Below are 18,458 nucleotides of genomic sequence, written 5' to 3' on the forward strand. Positions count from 1 at the left end.
GAACGAGATGGTTGGACAGTGTTCTCGAAGCTACGAACATGAGTCTGACCAAACTGTGGGAGGCAGTGGAAGACAGGAATGCTTGGCATGCTCTGGTCCATTGGGTCGCGAAAAGTCGGACAAGACTAAACAACAACAACAAAATAATGGTCAAGGTCTGATTCTGGGCACAAATTAAAGTGCTGGTGATTACGTCAATTAAGCCCCCAACAGCTTGGGGCCCAGACACTGGAAGGACCACCTTCTACAACATGGTAGAATCATCAGGGGCTTTCTTCATATTGCCCCTTCTCCACAACCAGCAGGCAGATACAGTGGTACCTCGGGTTACATACGCTTCAGGTTACAGACTCCGCTAACCCAGAAATAGTATGTCGGGTTAAGAACTTTGCTTCAGGATGAGAACAGAAATCGTGCGGTGGTGGCACGGCAGCAGCGGGAGGCCCCATTAGCTAAAGTGGTGCTTCAGGTTAAGAACAGTTTCAGGTTAAGAACGGACCTCTGGAACAAATTATAACCAGTCTAGTGGCTAGGGAAGGGGGTCATAATAGCTCAGATTTCTTCATTTTTTAAACCCTGTCCACATTCATGTCCAGAAATCCAATTTAAGGCAGGCTAACTTTTTATGAATCTCATTGAAGTGAAGGTCAACTTCCTCTTAACAGAACAGTCACTGCTGCTTTGGCTCAGAGGCAAAAAAGTTGAGAGAGAAATCGTTTGCATTGTCTGAAGAATGGAAGGAATAAAAATACAGTGAGGGGGATCTAGTCAAGGCCTTTCATATTCATAGATGCTGAGGAAAGGTGAGGTGTGCAGAGGAAATTGCAAGTGAAAAAATATAGAACATGCTAAGAAAAGAAAGGTTCTTTCTTTGCAAGAGAGCAGAAAGGGAAGATTATTGGTGCATGTGATATTTTCCTTTGCCAAAGGCAAAGTGAGAAACCTTAAGCAGAAGTGGAGCTCAGTGGTGTTGCGTGAACTCACGGCACTCGGAGTGGGAACATGCGTATGGGGTGTGTGCATGTGCCGGGGTGTGGGGTGTGGAGGGTGAAGGATCCTGCCATGGCAGTCCAGGCCATACGGGGAGCACCTGCTTCATGCTCCCTAAAAAACCCACGGGGGCTGACTTAAAATGGTCAGCTGATGAAACAGTGAAATAGTGGGATTTTACAAATTATGGGGTGGGGGGGAGAACATAAAACTGTTATTGTTGTGTATTGAGTCAAAGGATTTTATATCTGTATTATTATTGTCTGTATTTGCATTAGGGTAAAGTAACTGCCTTTTGGTTCCAGAGGGTACAGCTACTATTGGTTTATTTAAGCTGCTGTATTTGGATCCTCTGTCTTATTGGTTTCCTCCAAAAGGCAGGACTGTGATTGCCTGATATTGTTCCCTCCAAAATGTATCCTTTCTAGCTAGTTCCCTGTCCCTATAAATGTAGCTCTCCCCTCCTCAGGTCTCAGTCTTGTTGCTTTAATAAAGAAGTGTTACTAGAGAACTGTCTCCAGCATATTATGTCAAGAGAGCTGAAATCACAAACCCCACGTCACAACAACTGGCGACGAGGATGGGATCCGGAATGCTGAGGAGCGGTTAAACGCAGCCCTGCCTCAGAGTCCGGATTGTAGCTAAGAACAAGACTCACTGGCCAGCTGAGAAGACGACCCTGCCCACAGGACAATGGAGAGTCCAAGGGTATTGGAGCCCTTCCAGCCATCAGAGCCCCATACGTGGGAAGACTACGTCGAACGCTTCGAGTTCTTCGCAGTGGCTCAAGGGATCACCGATGCCAGCAAAAGAAGGGCCACATTCCTGAGCTACTGTGGGCCTGAGATCTTCAAGCTGGCCAAGGCATTGCTTGCCCCAGCGAAGCTAAGTGAAACATCTCTCAAAGATATTCTTGCCATTTAGCGCCTACTGAGACCAAGATGGCCCGGCGGATGGAGTTTCATAAGAGGCAGCAGCGTGCTGGGGAGTCTGTATCTGCATTTCTAGCTGAACTGTGGAAGCTTGCTCAGCACTGCGACTTCCAAGATCTGGAAGAGACTCTCCTGGATCGGTTTATCGGTGGTCTGAGCAGCAAGAAAGCCAGAAGACGCATCGTGGCTAAAGAAGAGGTTACCCTTGCTTCAGCCTTGAAGGAGGCCACCGCCACGGAGAATTATGAAAGAGAGGAGCTTGATGCCAGTCGCAGGGCCCCTAAGCCACAGATAGAAGTTGCGCATGCCATGGACGAGCTAGAGGTTACTCCGAGCCAGAGCCCAGTCCGTGGGGTCGAGTCAGTGCGTCAGGCCTGCACAGTGCACAAAGATCACCGAGGCAGGTGCCCTGGTTGTGGCAGAAACCATGAGCGGAAGAGTTGTCGTTTCCGGGATGCTATGTGCCGGACGTGTGGAAAGACAGGTCACATCGCCAAGGTCTGTAGATCGGCGGCGTTGGGAGCGACAGGAGCACCTAGACTGGATCGCCCACAGCAAACCATGTTCTAAAGGACTGCCACTACGTAACAGAGATCAACGGGAGGGTCGTGCAGTTTCCAGCACAAGGCAAGGCACACGTCAAGGTGAAGATTGTTGGTCAGCTGTGCGACATGGAGGTGGATCTGGATTCACTATCGTGTCGGACCAGACCGCGAGGACATTCTTTCCCAGGGGTAAGTTGCCCCCTCTGGAGCCCTTCCCGGCAACTTTGCAGTCATACTCAGCGGGCCGCATCCATGTCATGGGAATGTGTGCCATGAGGGTACAGTTCCGGGGCAAACAGACGGTACTCAAACTGGTGATTGCGAAGGGCAGTCGCCCCAGTCTCCTGGGCACTGACTGGTTCCCCGCCCTGGGACTGAGTATATCAGGGCTTAATTCAATCCAAACCTGCCCTGAGATGAGCGAGGCATTATGCAAAGAATTTGCCGGTCTCTTTAATGGAAAACTGGGTTGTTATAAAGGGCCCCCAGTTGACTTCAAATTGGACCCTGGGGTGGCCCCAATCCAACTCAAACCAAGGCGAGTGCCATTTGCACTGCAACCCAAGATCGAAGCAGAGCTGGAGAAATTGGTCAAGCAGGGAGTTCTCTCACCCGTGGACTCCGCTAAGTGGGAGACTCCAATCGTCACACCCCTTAAAGCAAATGGGGAAGTCAGGATCTGTGCTGATTACAAATGTACTATCAATAAGGCACTCAGGGGAAACTCATACCCCATTCCAGTCATATCACATCTGTTGGCTAAACTGGCTGGGGGCAAGGTGTTCGCCAAAATTGACCTGGCACAAGCTTACCAACAGCTGCCAGTAACCCCACAATCAGCGGAAGCACAGACTATTGTCACACATAAAGGGGCGTTCAGAGTTAACAGATTACAATTTGGAGTTTGTGTGGCCCCAGGGATTTTTCAAGGGCTCATGGAACGCCTGTTAAGAGGTCTGCCGGGGGTCTTGCCATTTTTTGATGACGTTTTGATTGCTGGAAAAGACCCACAGGAACTGGTTGCGCGTGTCCGTGCAGTGTTGCTCAAGTTCAAGGAGGTGGGGTTGCAACTAAAAAAGGAAAAATGCAGTTTTGGGGTGCCAACTGTGGAATTCTTGGGGTTTAAAATTGATGCATCAGGCATCCACCCCACAGATGCTAAGGTTAAGGCCATCATCGAGGCACCACGACCACAGAACAAGACGGAGTTGCAGTCATTCCTGGGACTTATTAACTTTTATCATTCGTTCTTACCCCAGAAAGCTTCGGTAGCTGAACCATTACATAGACTGTTGCAGAAAAAGAATGTGTGGCGATGGGGGCAGGAGTAGCAGAAGGCTTTTGACTCCTTGCGAGGAATGCTGAGTAGCAAGAGCGTCCTTGCTCATTATGATGAATCGAAGCCGCCGGTCCTGGCATGTGATGCCTCTCAATACGGCCTGGGGGCGGTGCTGAGTCATAGGGAACCGGATGGGTCGGAAAAGCCCATCTCTTTCTATTCCCGTACGTTGTCGCCCACGGAGCGCAACTATGCTCAAATTGACAAAGAGGCGCTTGCAATTGTGGCAGGAATCAAAAAGTTCCATGATTATGTGTATGGTCGTCATTTCTCCATTGAAACGGACCACAAACCACTGTTGGGGTTGTTCAACCCGAACAAACAAATGCCACAAATTCTCTCCCCCAGAATGTTGCGTTGGTCTATATTCCTGAACGGGTTCCAGTACACCTTGACCCATGTGCCGGGGAAACGGTTGTGCCACGCTGATGCGCTGAGTCGATTGCCCCTTCCTGGCGGGAGCAATGAGGATCCTGCTCCAGCGGAGCACATAATGATGCTGGAAACACTTCCGGGGGCTCCTGTAACGGCTACTGATATTGCTGAGAAAACGTGGAAAGATGCTGTTCTCTCCCGTGTGCTCACTTGGGTGGGGAGGGGGTGGCCAGGTGGTCCGCATGAAGACAAATTCAGGCCTTATGCGACAAGGCAGCACGAGTTATCCATGCATAAGGGTTGTCTCCTGTGGGGAGATAGGGTGATCATCCCAGCACCACTGAGAAACAGGGTTCTTGAGACGCTTCACATGGGACACCCGGGAATGGTCAGGATGAAGTCGCTAGCCCAATGTTATGTGTGGTGGCCTGGAATGGACCAGAACATAGAGCAATGGGTACGAACATGCAAGGCATGCCAAGAGGTGCGGCCAGAAGTGGCCAGAGCACCAGTTCACTGGTGGGAGCAGTCCAGATCTCCCTGGAGCCGGCTGCACTTAGATTTTGCTGGGCCATTCCAGGGGAAGGTCTTTTTGGTTATCGTCGATGCATATTCCAAATGGTTAGAAGTGGCGATGGTCCCTAGCATGGCATCAGCTGCCGTAATCAAGGTGTTGAGGCAGCTGTTTGCAACCCACGGGTTACCTGAGACCATTGTATCAGATAATGGGGCAGCTTTTGTATCCCAAGAATTCAGGGCATTCTTGGCTGATAACTTCATAAGAGGGGTCACATCCGCACCCTTTCACCCATCCTCCAATGGGCAGGCGGAGCGCATGGTAAGAACAGCCAAAGAATCCATTGAGCGCTTAATGGAGGGTAACTGGTCAGCTCGCATCGCGCGAATGTTATTTTTGCAGCATGCGACGCCGTGTACTGCGACGGGCAAGTCACCAGCTGAGCTGCTCTTGGGTAGAAGATTGGTAACGGTGCTGGAGTATGTCCACCCGGATAAAATGCCAAACCGTAATTCAAGAGCAAACCCCCAGGCTGAGACTGACACAACAAGGTATTTCGCCCCTGAAGATCTGGTCTGGGTGAGGAACTATTCACGAGGTTCGCGGTGGGTGGCTGGTGTGGTCACCTGGAGTAGTGGACCTGTGTCCTATTATGTGACCTTGGAAAATGGGCAAGTTTGGAAGAGACATATAGATCAGCTGAGGCGCCGGGCGCTCAGCAGGAAGGAGTCTGATAATTGATCCCTGGCTAACGACGCAGAGCTGCATGGCCCAGAGGTGCAATCACCAGGGGCTTCAGCAAATGAACCAGGGTCTGCTAGTCCTCAGGATGACGAGGAACAGGTAGGGGACCCTGAGATGTCTGGGACTCCATCTGTTCCTGACGAAACCCCTATAGCAGCCCCCCTACCACAGGTGACACCCAATCCAGAACCGGCAACACCTGTTGTCAGGAGATCAAGTAGAAGTTGTAGGACCCCACAGTACCTGAGAGATTACGTCTGCTGTGCTCACTTGGGGGGGAGGGGTGTTGTGTATTGAGTCAAAGGATTTTATATCTGTATTTGCATTTTGGTTCCAGAGGGCACAGCTACTATTGGTTCATTTAAGCTGCTGTATTTGGATCCTCTGTCTTATTGGTTTCCTCCAAAAGGCAGGACTGTGATTGCCTGATATTGTTCCCTCCAAAATGTATCCTTTCTAGCTAGTTCCCTGTCCCTATAAATGTAGCTCTCCCCTCCTCAGGTCTCAGTCTTGTTGCTTTAATAAAGAAGTGTTACTAGAGAACTGTCTCCAGCATATTATGTCAAGAGAGCTGAAATCACAAACCCCACGTCACAACAGTTATTTCAAAGTTCTCTTTAAGTTTTCATGAAGAGCCAAACAGACCATAGAAATTTCCATCTCCTGATACCTGTACACACAAACAAGCTTAGGGGACGAGCCCAAATTTCATCATTGCACAATTGCAGGGTTTTAACAACAGAGAAAAATAAATAAATGAACAATAAAAGTATATAGCACATGTATGGCTTTCCACCAGGTATTTGGTAATCCAAATTTCCAACTGAAATTAAAACCAGAGTAACACTGAGGGCTTATACACACCTCCATTTGACCTGCCTCTTTCCCCCAGGGAAACTCAATCTTTAGCACTGGATCATCATCATTTCAGTAAAAATAAACTAAATCAAAACTTTAAAACATTTAAAAACATTTAAGAATGGCCTAATCTTTGGAAACAGGTTGCCAGAAATTGCATATTTTAGCCATCAAATGAACAACCATCAAGAACATTTATAAATGCCCCTGAATGCTAATAATGAAGGGACAGATGTACCTCACCATGAGGGGCGTTCCATAATCAGGGGACCACTAAGAACCCTAAGGCCCATTCATGGGTCAGCACCAACCGGACAACACTAAGGTAGAATCTACACACATATAAAAACTATTCTGAAAATGCTTTTTAAAAAGCGTTTTTAAAAAATACATTGAATTTTCCATAAGGCCATATAGTGTCACAATATATATCGCACTTAAAACACACTTAAAACATTTTATTTGCAGCTGCATAGCTGAGTCCCAAGTGACACGACTGCCAACAGGGGCTCATCTGCCGGCCATACAGTCCAAGATGGTTGATACTGGGGGAGGCAATCTTTTAGGTACCTGGATTCCAAGCTATTTTGGAGTTTGCATGCAAGTACTAATGACTTGGGACGCGGGTGGCGCTGTGGGTTAAACCACAGAGCCTAGAACTTGCCAATCAGAAGGTCGGTGGTTCAAATCCCCACGACAGGGTGAACCTAGCAGTTCGAACACGTCAAAGTGCAAGTAGATAAATAGGTACCGCTCCGGCGGGAAGGTAAACAGCATTTCCGTGCGCTGCTCTGGTTTGCCAGAAGCGGCTTAGTCATACTGGCCACATGACCCGGAAGCTGTATGCTGGCTCCCTCGGCTAATAAAGCGAGATGAGTGCCGCAACCCCAGAGTCAGTCACGACTGGATCTAATGGTCAGGGGTCCCTTTACCTTTACCTTTACTAATGACTTGAATTGGGCCCAGAAACTCACTGGACAAATGAAGCTTGTGCTCTTAAAAAGAAAACCTTATATTAAAAAGAAGCTGTGCTATGGCATTTTCTAATGGTGAACTCCACCCCGAGCAACTGCTAGAGTATTTCTCTTCTCCCCCTGGAGAAATTTAGTGAAATGATCCTCCTGATTTCTCTAACACCAACAGGGTGGATAACTTTTGAGATGCTGCTTACACATAGCTCTAATGTTTTGGCAACAACCCTTCCCACAGCCTTTCTGTCTGTGACAAGTTAGCATGTCAAGAAGGAAGACTCAGTCTTAACCTTCTCTCCCATGTGCCTGGCATTATGAAGAAAGAAAGCTTCCAAGTACATGGCTCCTTCTGCTACATTCTGAAGTGATTCCAGGAGAGCTACACCATGTAGCAGTTCAAAACCTCTCTCACTCACGCAAGAGAGAGGATCAAAATAGAACTACAGGAAAAGTGAAAAGTGGAATGACAGGTAAACAAGGAAATTGGTTCCCAACATGTTTTGAGATACTCTCAAAAAATGCATGCTTTTGTTTTGTTCCCAGATTTCCCTTGGGTTCAAATCTCTAAATGCAGTGGAAGCCAACTTGCGCAGCTGTCTACTTTCCTGTTTTTAAATGTCTAAATCTCTCTCTTGCTAGGAAAACCCATCTTAGGTTTCCTGTATTTGAGAATGCAATCCAAAAACTTTCCTCCATGCCTGTCTCTCCATTATGATCATACTCAAAAGTCAAGGGCACAACCCTAATTTCCAAAATAGATCTGATTGAAGATGGGGGGGGGGCAGTGCCCTTATGTCCCCTCTCTCAGACTTACTCACCAAAATGTCACACCCAGCCAGCCAGCCAACAAAGGATTACTCACTTGGTCTGATGTTTGGACCCCTTCAGGTGCGCGTGATACTGTTCTATGGAGTTTAGAGTGACATTGCAGATGTTACAGGTATAGCTCCGCTTAAGACCTGTGAACAGAATGCATCAGAATTAGTTGCACTGTGTTATACTCATAGTGAATTATGGCAACATTTTGCACACACTCTTTGTCTGGCTTTCTGAGCGGCTATTTTGAGCTACAGATCTGTACAAACCTCTGCAAATACATTCAGAACAAGCGAATCTGCCCTTTGCTAATTTTTAGGATCTTCAGATTGATCTGTATATGACACAAATTGACCTGATTTGGTTCATGATTTGACCAAACACAGCGCACATCCCAAGTTTAATATCCCACTGCTCTCATACTTAAATCCTTCCATTGAAGCTTAATGGTGCTCAGTTGTGACTGATGATTCCCAAAATGTATAATCTTACATTATGTCTCCCCATTGCTGCAACAGATGGTTCTGCAGCCATTATCAGCTTAACATATGTTACAGTGAATGCCTGAAATTTGGTGACAATCCCAGACAAATTTTGTAAATGTCTAAAAACTGACAAGATTCAGAACAAAATAAAAAAATTCCTTCCAGTAGCACCTTAAAGACCAACTGAGTTAGTTCTAGGTATGAGCTTTCGTGTGCATGCACACTTCTTCAGATACAGATTCAGAAGTAAATGTTGACAGTCACCTAAAATGTGATTGTCACCATTCACTTGCATATAGGTCTGAAAAGCAGGGAATAGTGTCCATTTGCACATGCTCAGAAAATTCATTTTGGACACTACATGTTATTATTAGAAATTTGGCTGCTGCGTTTATTAGCATGAATTCACATACTGGAATGATATCACCTGACAAACTCTTGTCTGGTCAGCTACTTAACAAAGGAATGTTAATATTCCTTAATGGTCTGACATCTCTGTCCAGTCTGTAAAAACAGAGCTGTGCGAACATTTTGAAATTTCTTTTTTGACCGTTTGTGAAATGAACAAGAATGCAATGAAACCCTCCAGATTTATTTATTCTTTGAGGAGGGGGGAGAATGCTGTTATCCTGACTTAACTGTAGGAGGTGGCTAAGGCCTCTGTTTTCCTCCCTTGCTCTTTCAACTTTTGAAAAAGCTTCTCACGGGAGAAGCTCCCCATAGGTCACACTTCATGGAAGACCTTGGGGCCTGATGTAGGGATGTGGGAGAACATTGCCAAAAATGGAAAAGGGAGTAGAAATGGTTTCTTCATCCCATGTCCAGAATGGGAATCAATCCAGCTGCTGTTTTCATTCCACAAATGATATGTAATTTATTCCCCCCCCCCACTGGATTGCATCATTTGCATTGAAATTAATGGGGTGGAATGCCAATATAATTTGTGCAATTTTGTCACAGCAGACAGTGAGACAAATAATGTTGTTTTTGGCAGAAAACAAAGGACAGTGGAATGGAAACAGTGCTTCATGTGACACAAGGTGGGATGGAAAATGACACCTTCTTGCATCCCTTGAGTGATGCCACATTATGTTGCTCCCAAGGTATCCCAATAAATGCAGTTAGTAATGTGAGACTCTCTCTGCAGCATCTCTTTGGTCACACCTTCTGGGGAGATCTGTAAGATCAGCAATAACTGCCTCCCAAAATCTTTGGGGAAATTTCTCTCACCTCCAAAAAGCAGTAGAAAATAGCAAGATAACACATACATTTCCACAGGGAGACTATTTTCACAAAACTGGAGGGAGGGGGGGATTGGTCCAACCCAGAGGGAAAGTGACAACTATGAATTTGGACAGAGACAGAGAGATGCAGACAGAGGCAGAATTTTCTGCTGGAGTTGGTTTTGACAATATAAAGCCCAGTGCTGCTTGCTTGCCGAAACAGTTATTTTGCTACCTGCCATAGATGTCTACTTGCTTCCACGGTGCTCTGCACCTCTGATTGTACATAAACCAGATATCATAAAGCACCACAAGTCTCCACTGTTTTCTCACTCCATGAAATCAAAACTCAGCAGCAAGCAACACCCTCACTGCTCAGCGGGATGGGTAGCATGTAACAGTATTATCACAACTAATGGTTTAAATAATGAATTGTGTTAGGGATGGGGAACCTTTTTCACCTGAAGGACCATATTCCTTTCTGAGCAGCCTTCCAGGGGCCACATGGTTCTGGTGGGCAGAGACAAAACTGGAGTCCCAAAAAACCCCAACATTTCCAAGTGGACTGGAAAAACCTTACTTTTTATTTTATTTATTAAGATAATTTCTACATCTCTAAGTGGAGTACAGAAAATTTTTTATTAATTTTTCATTAATAGCAATCCAATATAAGCCACATTAATACAATACCAAATCACAATACAATTAAAAGAGCCAATTATCCAGTTCCGAATTAAACAATTTGGGGTGACTTCCCGTGTTCTGATTATCAGGAGATGATGATGTTATTCCTTGGTCCTGCTCCAGTTCTCTTAGTTAATCCAAGTACCACAGTTCCGGTCTTAATTCTTTATTTTAACAGTCACTGGTGTGATGACTTTTGTTTGTATTTAGCTATTCCATATCCATTAATTTGCAAGCGGAGTTTATAACTTACTGTGTGAAATATTTGTTTATATTGGTCCTTCTCTTCATGTTGTAATCAATCAATCATCTTCAGCCTCATGCCCCCCCCCTTCAAGGGCTGAATTCTCAATTATGCCACAGCTTCACGCCATCTTGCCTTTTCAAACTGAAAGTGAACTGGCATCTGACCATGGCTTTGGGAAGACTTCCAGCATTTTCTTCTTTCAACCTTTCCAATCTACTAACAAGCTGGTGTCTTGCCAAAACCATAACCATAATAAATCAAAGTTAGTGCCCTCTTTAGAAGGTAATGCCACCAATCCTCACAACATTTTCACACAGTCTATTTGTTCAAATGATCCATAAAAAAATTATGAAGTTCTTGTTATTTCCCTCTTGCATTCCATTAATAGTTGTAATCCATGGATAATTAGATTCATTAGTAATTAATTCTTCTTCAGTGAAGGTTTGCTGAATCATAATGTAGCAGGTGTTTTCAGTCAAACAAAGACAAAGCAGGGGTTCGAGGAAATGCCTTTATTTTATAGCTGCAGCTAGACCCCAGTCCTAAACAGACTGGAGTATTGATCTCAGTTCAGATAAAACTTATATACCGTAGGTTTTTCAGAAAGCAAATCTGCATGATGTATGAACATATTGTATTGTAGTCCAGAACTCTGACATGATTTATGAAGCAGGACGTTCTGTTAGCCAAGAAACTGACATGATGTATGAGACATTTGACATGTTACAGATAGGATGTAAAGTGGTACCTCAGGTTACAGACGCTTCAGGTTACAGACACTTCAGGTTACAGACTCCGCTAACCCAGAAATAGTACCTCGGGTTAAGAACTTTGGTTCAGGATGAGAACAGAAATCGCACGGCAGCAGCAGGAGGCCCCATTACCTAAAGTAGTACCTCAGGTTAAGAACAGTATCAGGTTAAGAACGGACCTCCAGAACAAATTAAATTCTTAACCTGAGGTATCACTGCACAGGATTTTCTGTCTGCCAGGAAGGTTGACATGACATTCTACTTCCTTGATAAGGTACTTCAAACAACACAAACAGGCTGGACATGTCAATTACTGTCCAGATTAAAACAAAATAAAAAAATTCCTTCCAGTAGCACCTTAAAGACCAACTGAGTTAGTTCTAGGTATGAGCTTTCGTGTGCATGCACACTTCTTCAGATACACTGAAGTGTGCATGCACACGAAAGCTCATACCTAGAACTAACTCAGTTGGTCTTTAAGGTGCTACTGGAAGGAATTTTTTTATTTTGTTTTGACCATGGCAGACCAACACGGCTACCTATCTGTAACTGTCCAGATTAAAGCATTCCAAAGCTGAGATACTGTTTGGCAAGCAAAACATACAAATCCTCATTAGTCCCTTCCTGTAGCATTTTTACAAACTCCAAATGTTGCTTCCTTGCAGCTAAACCTTGCCAACTGCTGAGTCTTCAGTCGGTCAGAGTCCAGTCAAAGTAAACTTTTCACCCCTTCGTGAACTGCAGGCCTTGCAGAGAGAAAGTTTCTCCTTTTTACAGGCTTCAGTCTTGGGGTTTATTTTGCAAACCCCAAATAAATTCTGTTTGCTCCTTCCCTCAATAAAACAGCAATTATATTATATTATATTATATTATATTATATTATATTATATTATATTATATTATATTATATTATATTATATTATTATATTATATTATATTATATTATATTATATTATATTATATTATATTATATTATATTATATTATATTATATTATATTATATTATTACACATGGAGCCAGTTCTAGGCTGCAGAAGGTTCAGTTTGGTTTCTCAGGGGCTCCAAGGAGATAGCAAATGGGACACCCCTCCACTCATAGCTCTTTCTCTGGCCTCTGCACACCTCTCCTCCTCCAGCCACTACCATGCTTTTCAGGGTACAAAATACCAGTTTCCTTTCTGTCTGCAAAAGGATTACTTGAGCTGCAATCAAGACCCAGAGAGACATCAGCAGTGATATGTCTCTGGGGCTGAATAGGAGCAGAATAGCACTAAGTACTCTCCTTGTTCAAACAAGAGCTGCCATTATCTCCTGCGCATTACTTCCTGGAGTGCAGCTCTTAATTATCATGAAAATATGGTGCACTTTAAGTGCATGGCATTATTTCTTCCTCCTCTTTCTTTTCCCCTTGGCAGAGGCTTCAGCCCAACCAAGTTGCCATCCTACCCTTGCTTACTTGCTTGGGCCAGAAATGCATGCAGGTTTGCAGACAAAGAGGCAAAAATATCCCCTTTCTTTTCTTAAAAAAGCAAGAACTAGGAGGAGTTGGCCTGATGCATTGAAGTGAGCAGAATTAAGGCTCCCCCTCAGAACCACAAAATTCACCAGCCAGAGCCAAGTGCAAAAGAGCTGTTCGACAATGGAATGGTCTCCCTCAGGAGGTGGCAGACTCTTGATCTTGGAGGTTTTTAAGCAGAGGTTGGATGGCCACCTGACATGGATGCTTTAGCTGAATCCCCGCATTGCAGGGGGTTGGACTAGATGACCCCCAGGGTCCCTTCCAACTCTACGATTCTATGATTCTATGTACAAGCTGAACAAAAAAACAAAAAAAAAGAGTGCCTCTGAGAAGCTTCTGATACTAGGAATTGGTTCTCAGTACCAGAAGTGACTTGACCTGAGTGTTATTTCATACAAATTCCCATTCCAGAATCATATTTTGGGTGGGAAAGGATGTTTTGTTGTTGCTATTGTTAAACAACTAGGAGTTAGAAGCAGGGATGGGGAACCTCTACATTTACCATTACACTGCTACTTACAGCACCCACAAAGTTTGTCCCATGATCAGTATTTTCCAATATTAAATTTATTGCTTGCTCCCAATAGCTGCATACTTTAATAGCTCTAAACAGCCAGCTTGTTTCTTTGGTTTTTGTTGTTTTTAATTGGGAGAACATGGGTCTCCTGCTAAAAGTGTCTCTGGATATTGACATTGCAGATCTCAGATTTAGCTTTTAAACCTCACTTTTTTCCTGTTCTTTTTTGGTAATGGAGTGATTTAGGCCAGAAAATGGGGCATTTGCTCTGTTCACAAAAGCTTTTATTTTGGAAATCAGTTGCTTCTGGCAGAGCAATAACAACACTTTGTGCTTATATAACACCTTTCACTGGAGGCCTTCAAAAGGGCTTGGATACATGCATCTCTGAGAACCTTTGTGGCCTGTCAGGTTGATGCTGGAGTTTAGAACTGTTGCCTGCTTCTGAGCACACAAGGAAGGAGCAGGCCTTTGGCACTCAAACATTGGTAAGTAGAAAATAAAAAAATTCCTTCCAGTAGCACCTTAAAGACCAACTGAGTTAGTTCTAGGTATGAGCTTTCGTGTGCATGCACACTGTGCATGCACACGAAAGCTCATACCTAGAACTAACTCAGTTGGTCTTTAAGGTGCTACTGGAAGGAATTTTTTTATTTTGTTTTGACCATGGCAGACCAACACGGCTACCTATCTGTAATTGGTAAGTAGAGTTCATAAGGCTACTTTTTATTCAGATGTGAATACAGACATAAGGATCTCCAAAAACCTTCTGTGCCACCGGGGCCTTTGGGGCCGTCCCCTGAGAAACCAAAGGCATATCGCTGCTCCGTGCCTGAAAGAGGCCACCAGACCAAGGAATGTTGCAGGCCTGTGTGTCCTCAGGTCAGAGCACTGACCCTTCAAGGACCTGAGAGAGGTGGTTGGGAAGCAGAGGCTTAAAAGTGTTCAGTTTGCTCTCCATCTTTGTTGGAGCAATTTTTCCCCATGGACCTACCTGTGCTCAGGGGATATGACAGTCATGGTATGAAGGAAGTTTCCCTCCTCTCTAGAACTTGTTGACATGCAATGAAGCTGAATGTTGGAAGGTTCAGAATTCTGAATCTTAAGAAATAGTGACAGCGAAGATTAGACAAACCATGGAGGAAAAGGCTATGGGACTGGGGGCACATTTGGAATTTTGAGAAGGTGCCAAGGGTGCCAGTTACAAAATGGCTGCCACCAGGGATGGAGCCTGAAAAAAATATCTGCCGCCTCCAAAAGTGGGAAAGAAAGAAAAGATATGGGAGCGTAATATGGTTCAAATATGGAAAATCTTTTCAATTCACTTCTTTTCCAGACACTGCTATGTTTTGTAGTCTGTTGCTGTAGATGACAGCTAGAAAATAAAAGATCATTGAACCCAGGAATAATTCTGAACTACAACCGCTGGTCATACACACACTTGCACAGCAACACAGCATTGCCAGTGCCTGGGGTGTGCAGGCACATGTTGGACGGGGGATCTACCAGTCCAGCCCTTGCTGCCACCACCGCTGGACTGATTCCACCCCCACCGGAGCAAAGTAGGGCTGCACTCAGCTACCTGCCTGCCTGCACAGCGGGCAGCCTGCCCGGCAGATGCAACCCTTGGTGGGCAGAAAGGAGCACACAGCACACAGAGGAGCTGTGCTGGTGTCACCTGTGTGGGGGTGACTGGTTCACCCCCCACAGCCCCCCTGGCACCCCCATACTACACATTTCCTGCACATGCATAGTCACAAATAAAAAGAAAAGGTTGGCAGACAAGAAAAAAGATACAGGAAATACAAACCATCCCTTAGAATACAAACAAACAATTGCTTAGTTCAGGAGTGAAGTGACAGAAAGTACTCATGGAAAGTCAAATAGAGTGCTGCTCCTTCCAGGTTTGGGTCAAACCAAATAGCATTACAAAGCTATGCATATAATATGCAATATTTTTCTTACACTTGTAAATCAGTCATTTTGTTATTTTTTTCATTGAACAGAGCACTGTAAACCACATGTGTCATTGGAGTCATTTTAGAACCAGGTAAAAAAAAATTTGTTTTGCCCCTCCATCCTCCCCATCCCTGCTGACCTGTCCTGTATTTTGGCTGAACAAAGGTGGCAATCCCAGTAGCAGTTTTAACAATACTGGCCCAAACTAGTGTGATGTTTGAGGCTGAATGTCATGTACAAGTTCTGAAAATTGGAGGTGTATGAGATGAAGACATTAGCATTTCTGCCTTTGCCCTGTGCTCTGCCCTCCCCAGACAAGTGGAGAGCAATCCATGCAGGGGGAAAGTGCTGATGGGAGCAAGGAGGCCTCTCAAAGGTGCCTTCAAACAGCAAGAACTTCAGAACAATCAGGAAAAAGGTGAAAACAAAATAAAAAAATTCCTTCCAGTAGCACCTTAAAGACCAACTACTGGTCTTTAAGGTGCTACTGGTTTGACCCAAACCTGCTACTGGAAGGATTTTTTTTATTTTGTTTTGACTATGGCAGACCAACACGGCTACCTATCTGTAACAGGAAAAAGGTGGTCCTTGTCACCTTTTTCTGAGGGCCACAGGGTTAAATTGGTTTAATTTGTCAAGTAAAGCTGATTTGATCCACGGGAGACAATTTGAATATATGAAAACACATTTTAATAGGTGGGACTGACATTTCAGAGAACTTTTGTTTATTTTTTTTAGACCTGGTATGCTACTCTGCTGGGGAATGTGTATACTTAATAAGGAGAGGTCTTTTGTTTCTGAAAGCAACCTCTGTTTAGATTTTTCTTATGAAATTTTAAGTTGTTTCATATTTTTATCAGTATCTCTCCAAGTTGTCTTCATTGTTTTGGTAACACATGGTAAAGCAATTAAAATGCCGGTGATTCATCAAATAAAAAATATTTAATCAGTGGACAGCCTTTCAAATATCAATTGCCAGGATTTGAATATTCAGTGGGCATCTTCTGGAGGTGATGGCTTTGAAAAAAATATAGTAGATATAAAACTTATTCCCCAAATCCACAGCTCAGTATAATATAAATGGTGCACACAATTGTAAACTCAACAAACTACCTGTTTGTTGAATGGATTTGTTACCACCAGTATTTATTTATAACAATCTAGTGCTGTTCACACCCCATTTATGGGTGTTCACAGTGGGGGCAAGGGGAACAATTCCCCCTCCAATGAACCTTCATGCCCAGGTTCCCAGCTTTCATTAAGAAAAAGAAAAAGAGTAAGGTTCTATCATTCTTAGAACCTGAGATAGGAGACAAAATATACAAACACTCTTCTTGTGAGAAATTAGCCTGTTCCCTTTCCAGTGTTTTACTTCACTCCCTCAAATAAATAAATAAAATAAAATACCCCCACCCTGTAAAAATCCCTGCAGACATCTATGCCCCTGTCCCCCCCCCCCATTTCATATCACGGACAAACAGGACACCTTCCCTTTGCAGCAAACTGCTGGTGTTAAAATAATTTATCACTTTTGGTGGGAAAAAGAAATAACAGATTTCCCCTGTGCTTTTGTGTTTTGTTGTAAAATCACAGGTTTCGATCCAAATGCACTCCTGGAGGCTTAATGGAGGATATTCTTTGTGCAGGGAGACACGAACACACACCTCTGTATAATCAGAAATAAGCATGGTTTGTTGTCTTTTAAATAGGGGTGCTTATGGTGCTGGCATCTGCCAGTTTCGTCTGCACTGGAGATGTTCACCCAAGATGGTTACTGGATATTTCTGACTAACTGTTGCATCCCATTACTCTTCTAGAAGTACATTTCCAAAATCAGTGACTTTCAGGGGTGAACACTGTTGACTTCCAGAGGCTGGGTTTTCCACTGTTTCCCCACTAACAACAAATGTTTCGCTTGGTGATACTCCTAAACTGTGCTCCTAAAATTTCCTCAGAAAGGGAACGGTGCTATGCGATGACATAACTTGGCTTTGTTTTTGTTTTTTTAAATAATTTTTATTAGGTTTCATATTACCAAATTAAACACATCAAACCAATTAATCCAATACATATCATGTAATCCAATTGTTTTCCAAATTATAAATTTTTGTGGGGGGTACCCATGCTTCTTGATCGGCAGGAGTCCAATCCTCGAATATTTCTGCTGCTTTCATATTAAGAATATTTCCAGTCCCCTCTTCTCAATCCTTGTTGTTGCTCATTTTCCTTTTCATTCACCTCCGAGTTGCTCCGCAAGTGGGTTGAAAAAAACAGTCTTATTTGTATTTCTGTGTGGACTTTGTACTGCTCTCTCGTAAATCACTCTCATCCAATAGTCCAGGCATTTCCGCTCGAGCAAGCAATCACCATCTTGTCGTTCCGATGAAATGCAGTCTAAAAGCTCGCTCGTTAACTTTCCCGACCTGTTACATCATAAATTAGTCTTTTTCCAGGAGGGCTGCCCCTTCCAGTTCACAATCTCATCGAAATAATAAATCTTCGGCTCGCCCTCCCCAAGACCAAACCTCCTGCAACACAGGTCTATCTTTCCGCATTCTTACTGCGTCACAAAGAGAGCCTTTCTTCTTTCCAAATCCTTTACAGAGGAAAACCTTTAAATTCATATTATTCCCACACAGTTCATTTTTAGTCCCATTTGCCAATTAGTTGTTGTGACGGATCTTCTAAGAGGGAGGGTTATTAGTTAATCACATAGAGCAAAAATAATAAAAAGTCATTCTCCCCCTTTCAGTTCCATTGCATTCCATTCCACATAGCAGCTTATCTGTAGTACTTTGATGTAATCTTCTTCATTTCAGTGGCAAAATTGTTAGCAGATAAAAACCTTCTGCCTCTCTTGAAGCATGTGCGTTATCTTTCTCCAATTTTTTTTCCTTTTAAGTAACGCAACTAGTTTCGCTCCTGGAAGTAGCTTCGGAGGAGTTCCGAAACTCGCCGAGGGTTGTACACCCAGTGCCTCAACTC

General features: G+C 44.0%; 1 protein-coding gene across 2 annotated transcripts in view; it reads right to left on the reverse strand.

Annotated features, from left to right (window-relative positions):
- Window positions 1-18,458, reverse strand: part of ZMAT4 (zinc finger matrin-type 4) — a 303,234-nt gene that overhangs the window by 29,551 nt on the left and 255,225 nt on the right. For both annotated transcript variants that reach the window (XM_081870079.1, XM_081870080.1), the window contains exon 6: window positions 8,134-8,230. In XM_081870079.1, coding sequence (XP_081726205.1) covers window positions 8,134-8,230 — 97 coding nt within the window. The remainder of the gene's footprint in view (window positions 1-8,133; window positions 8,231-18,458) is intronic.

This window comes from Podarcis erhardii, assembly GCF_964252035.2.
Source record: "Podarcis erhardii genome assembly, chromosome: 7".
NCBI classification, from domain to species: domain Eukaryota; kingdom Metazoa; phylum Chordata; class Lepidosauria; order Squamata; family Lacertidae; genus Podarcis; species Podarcis erhardii.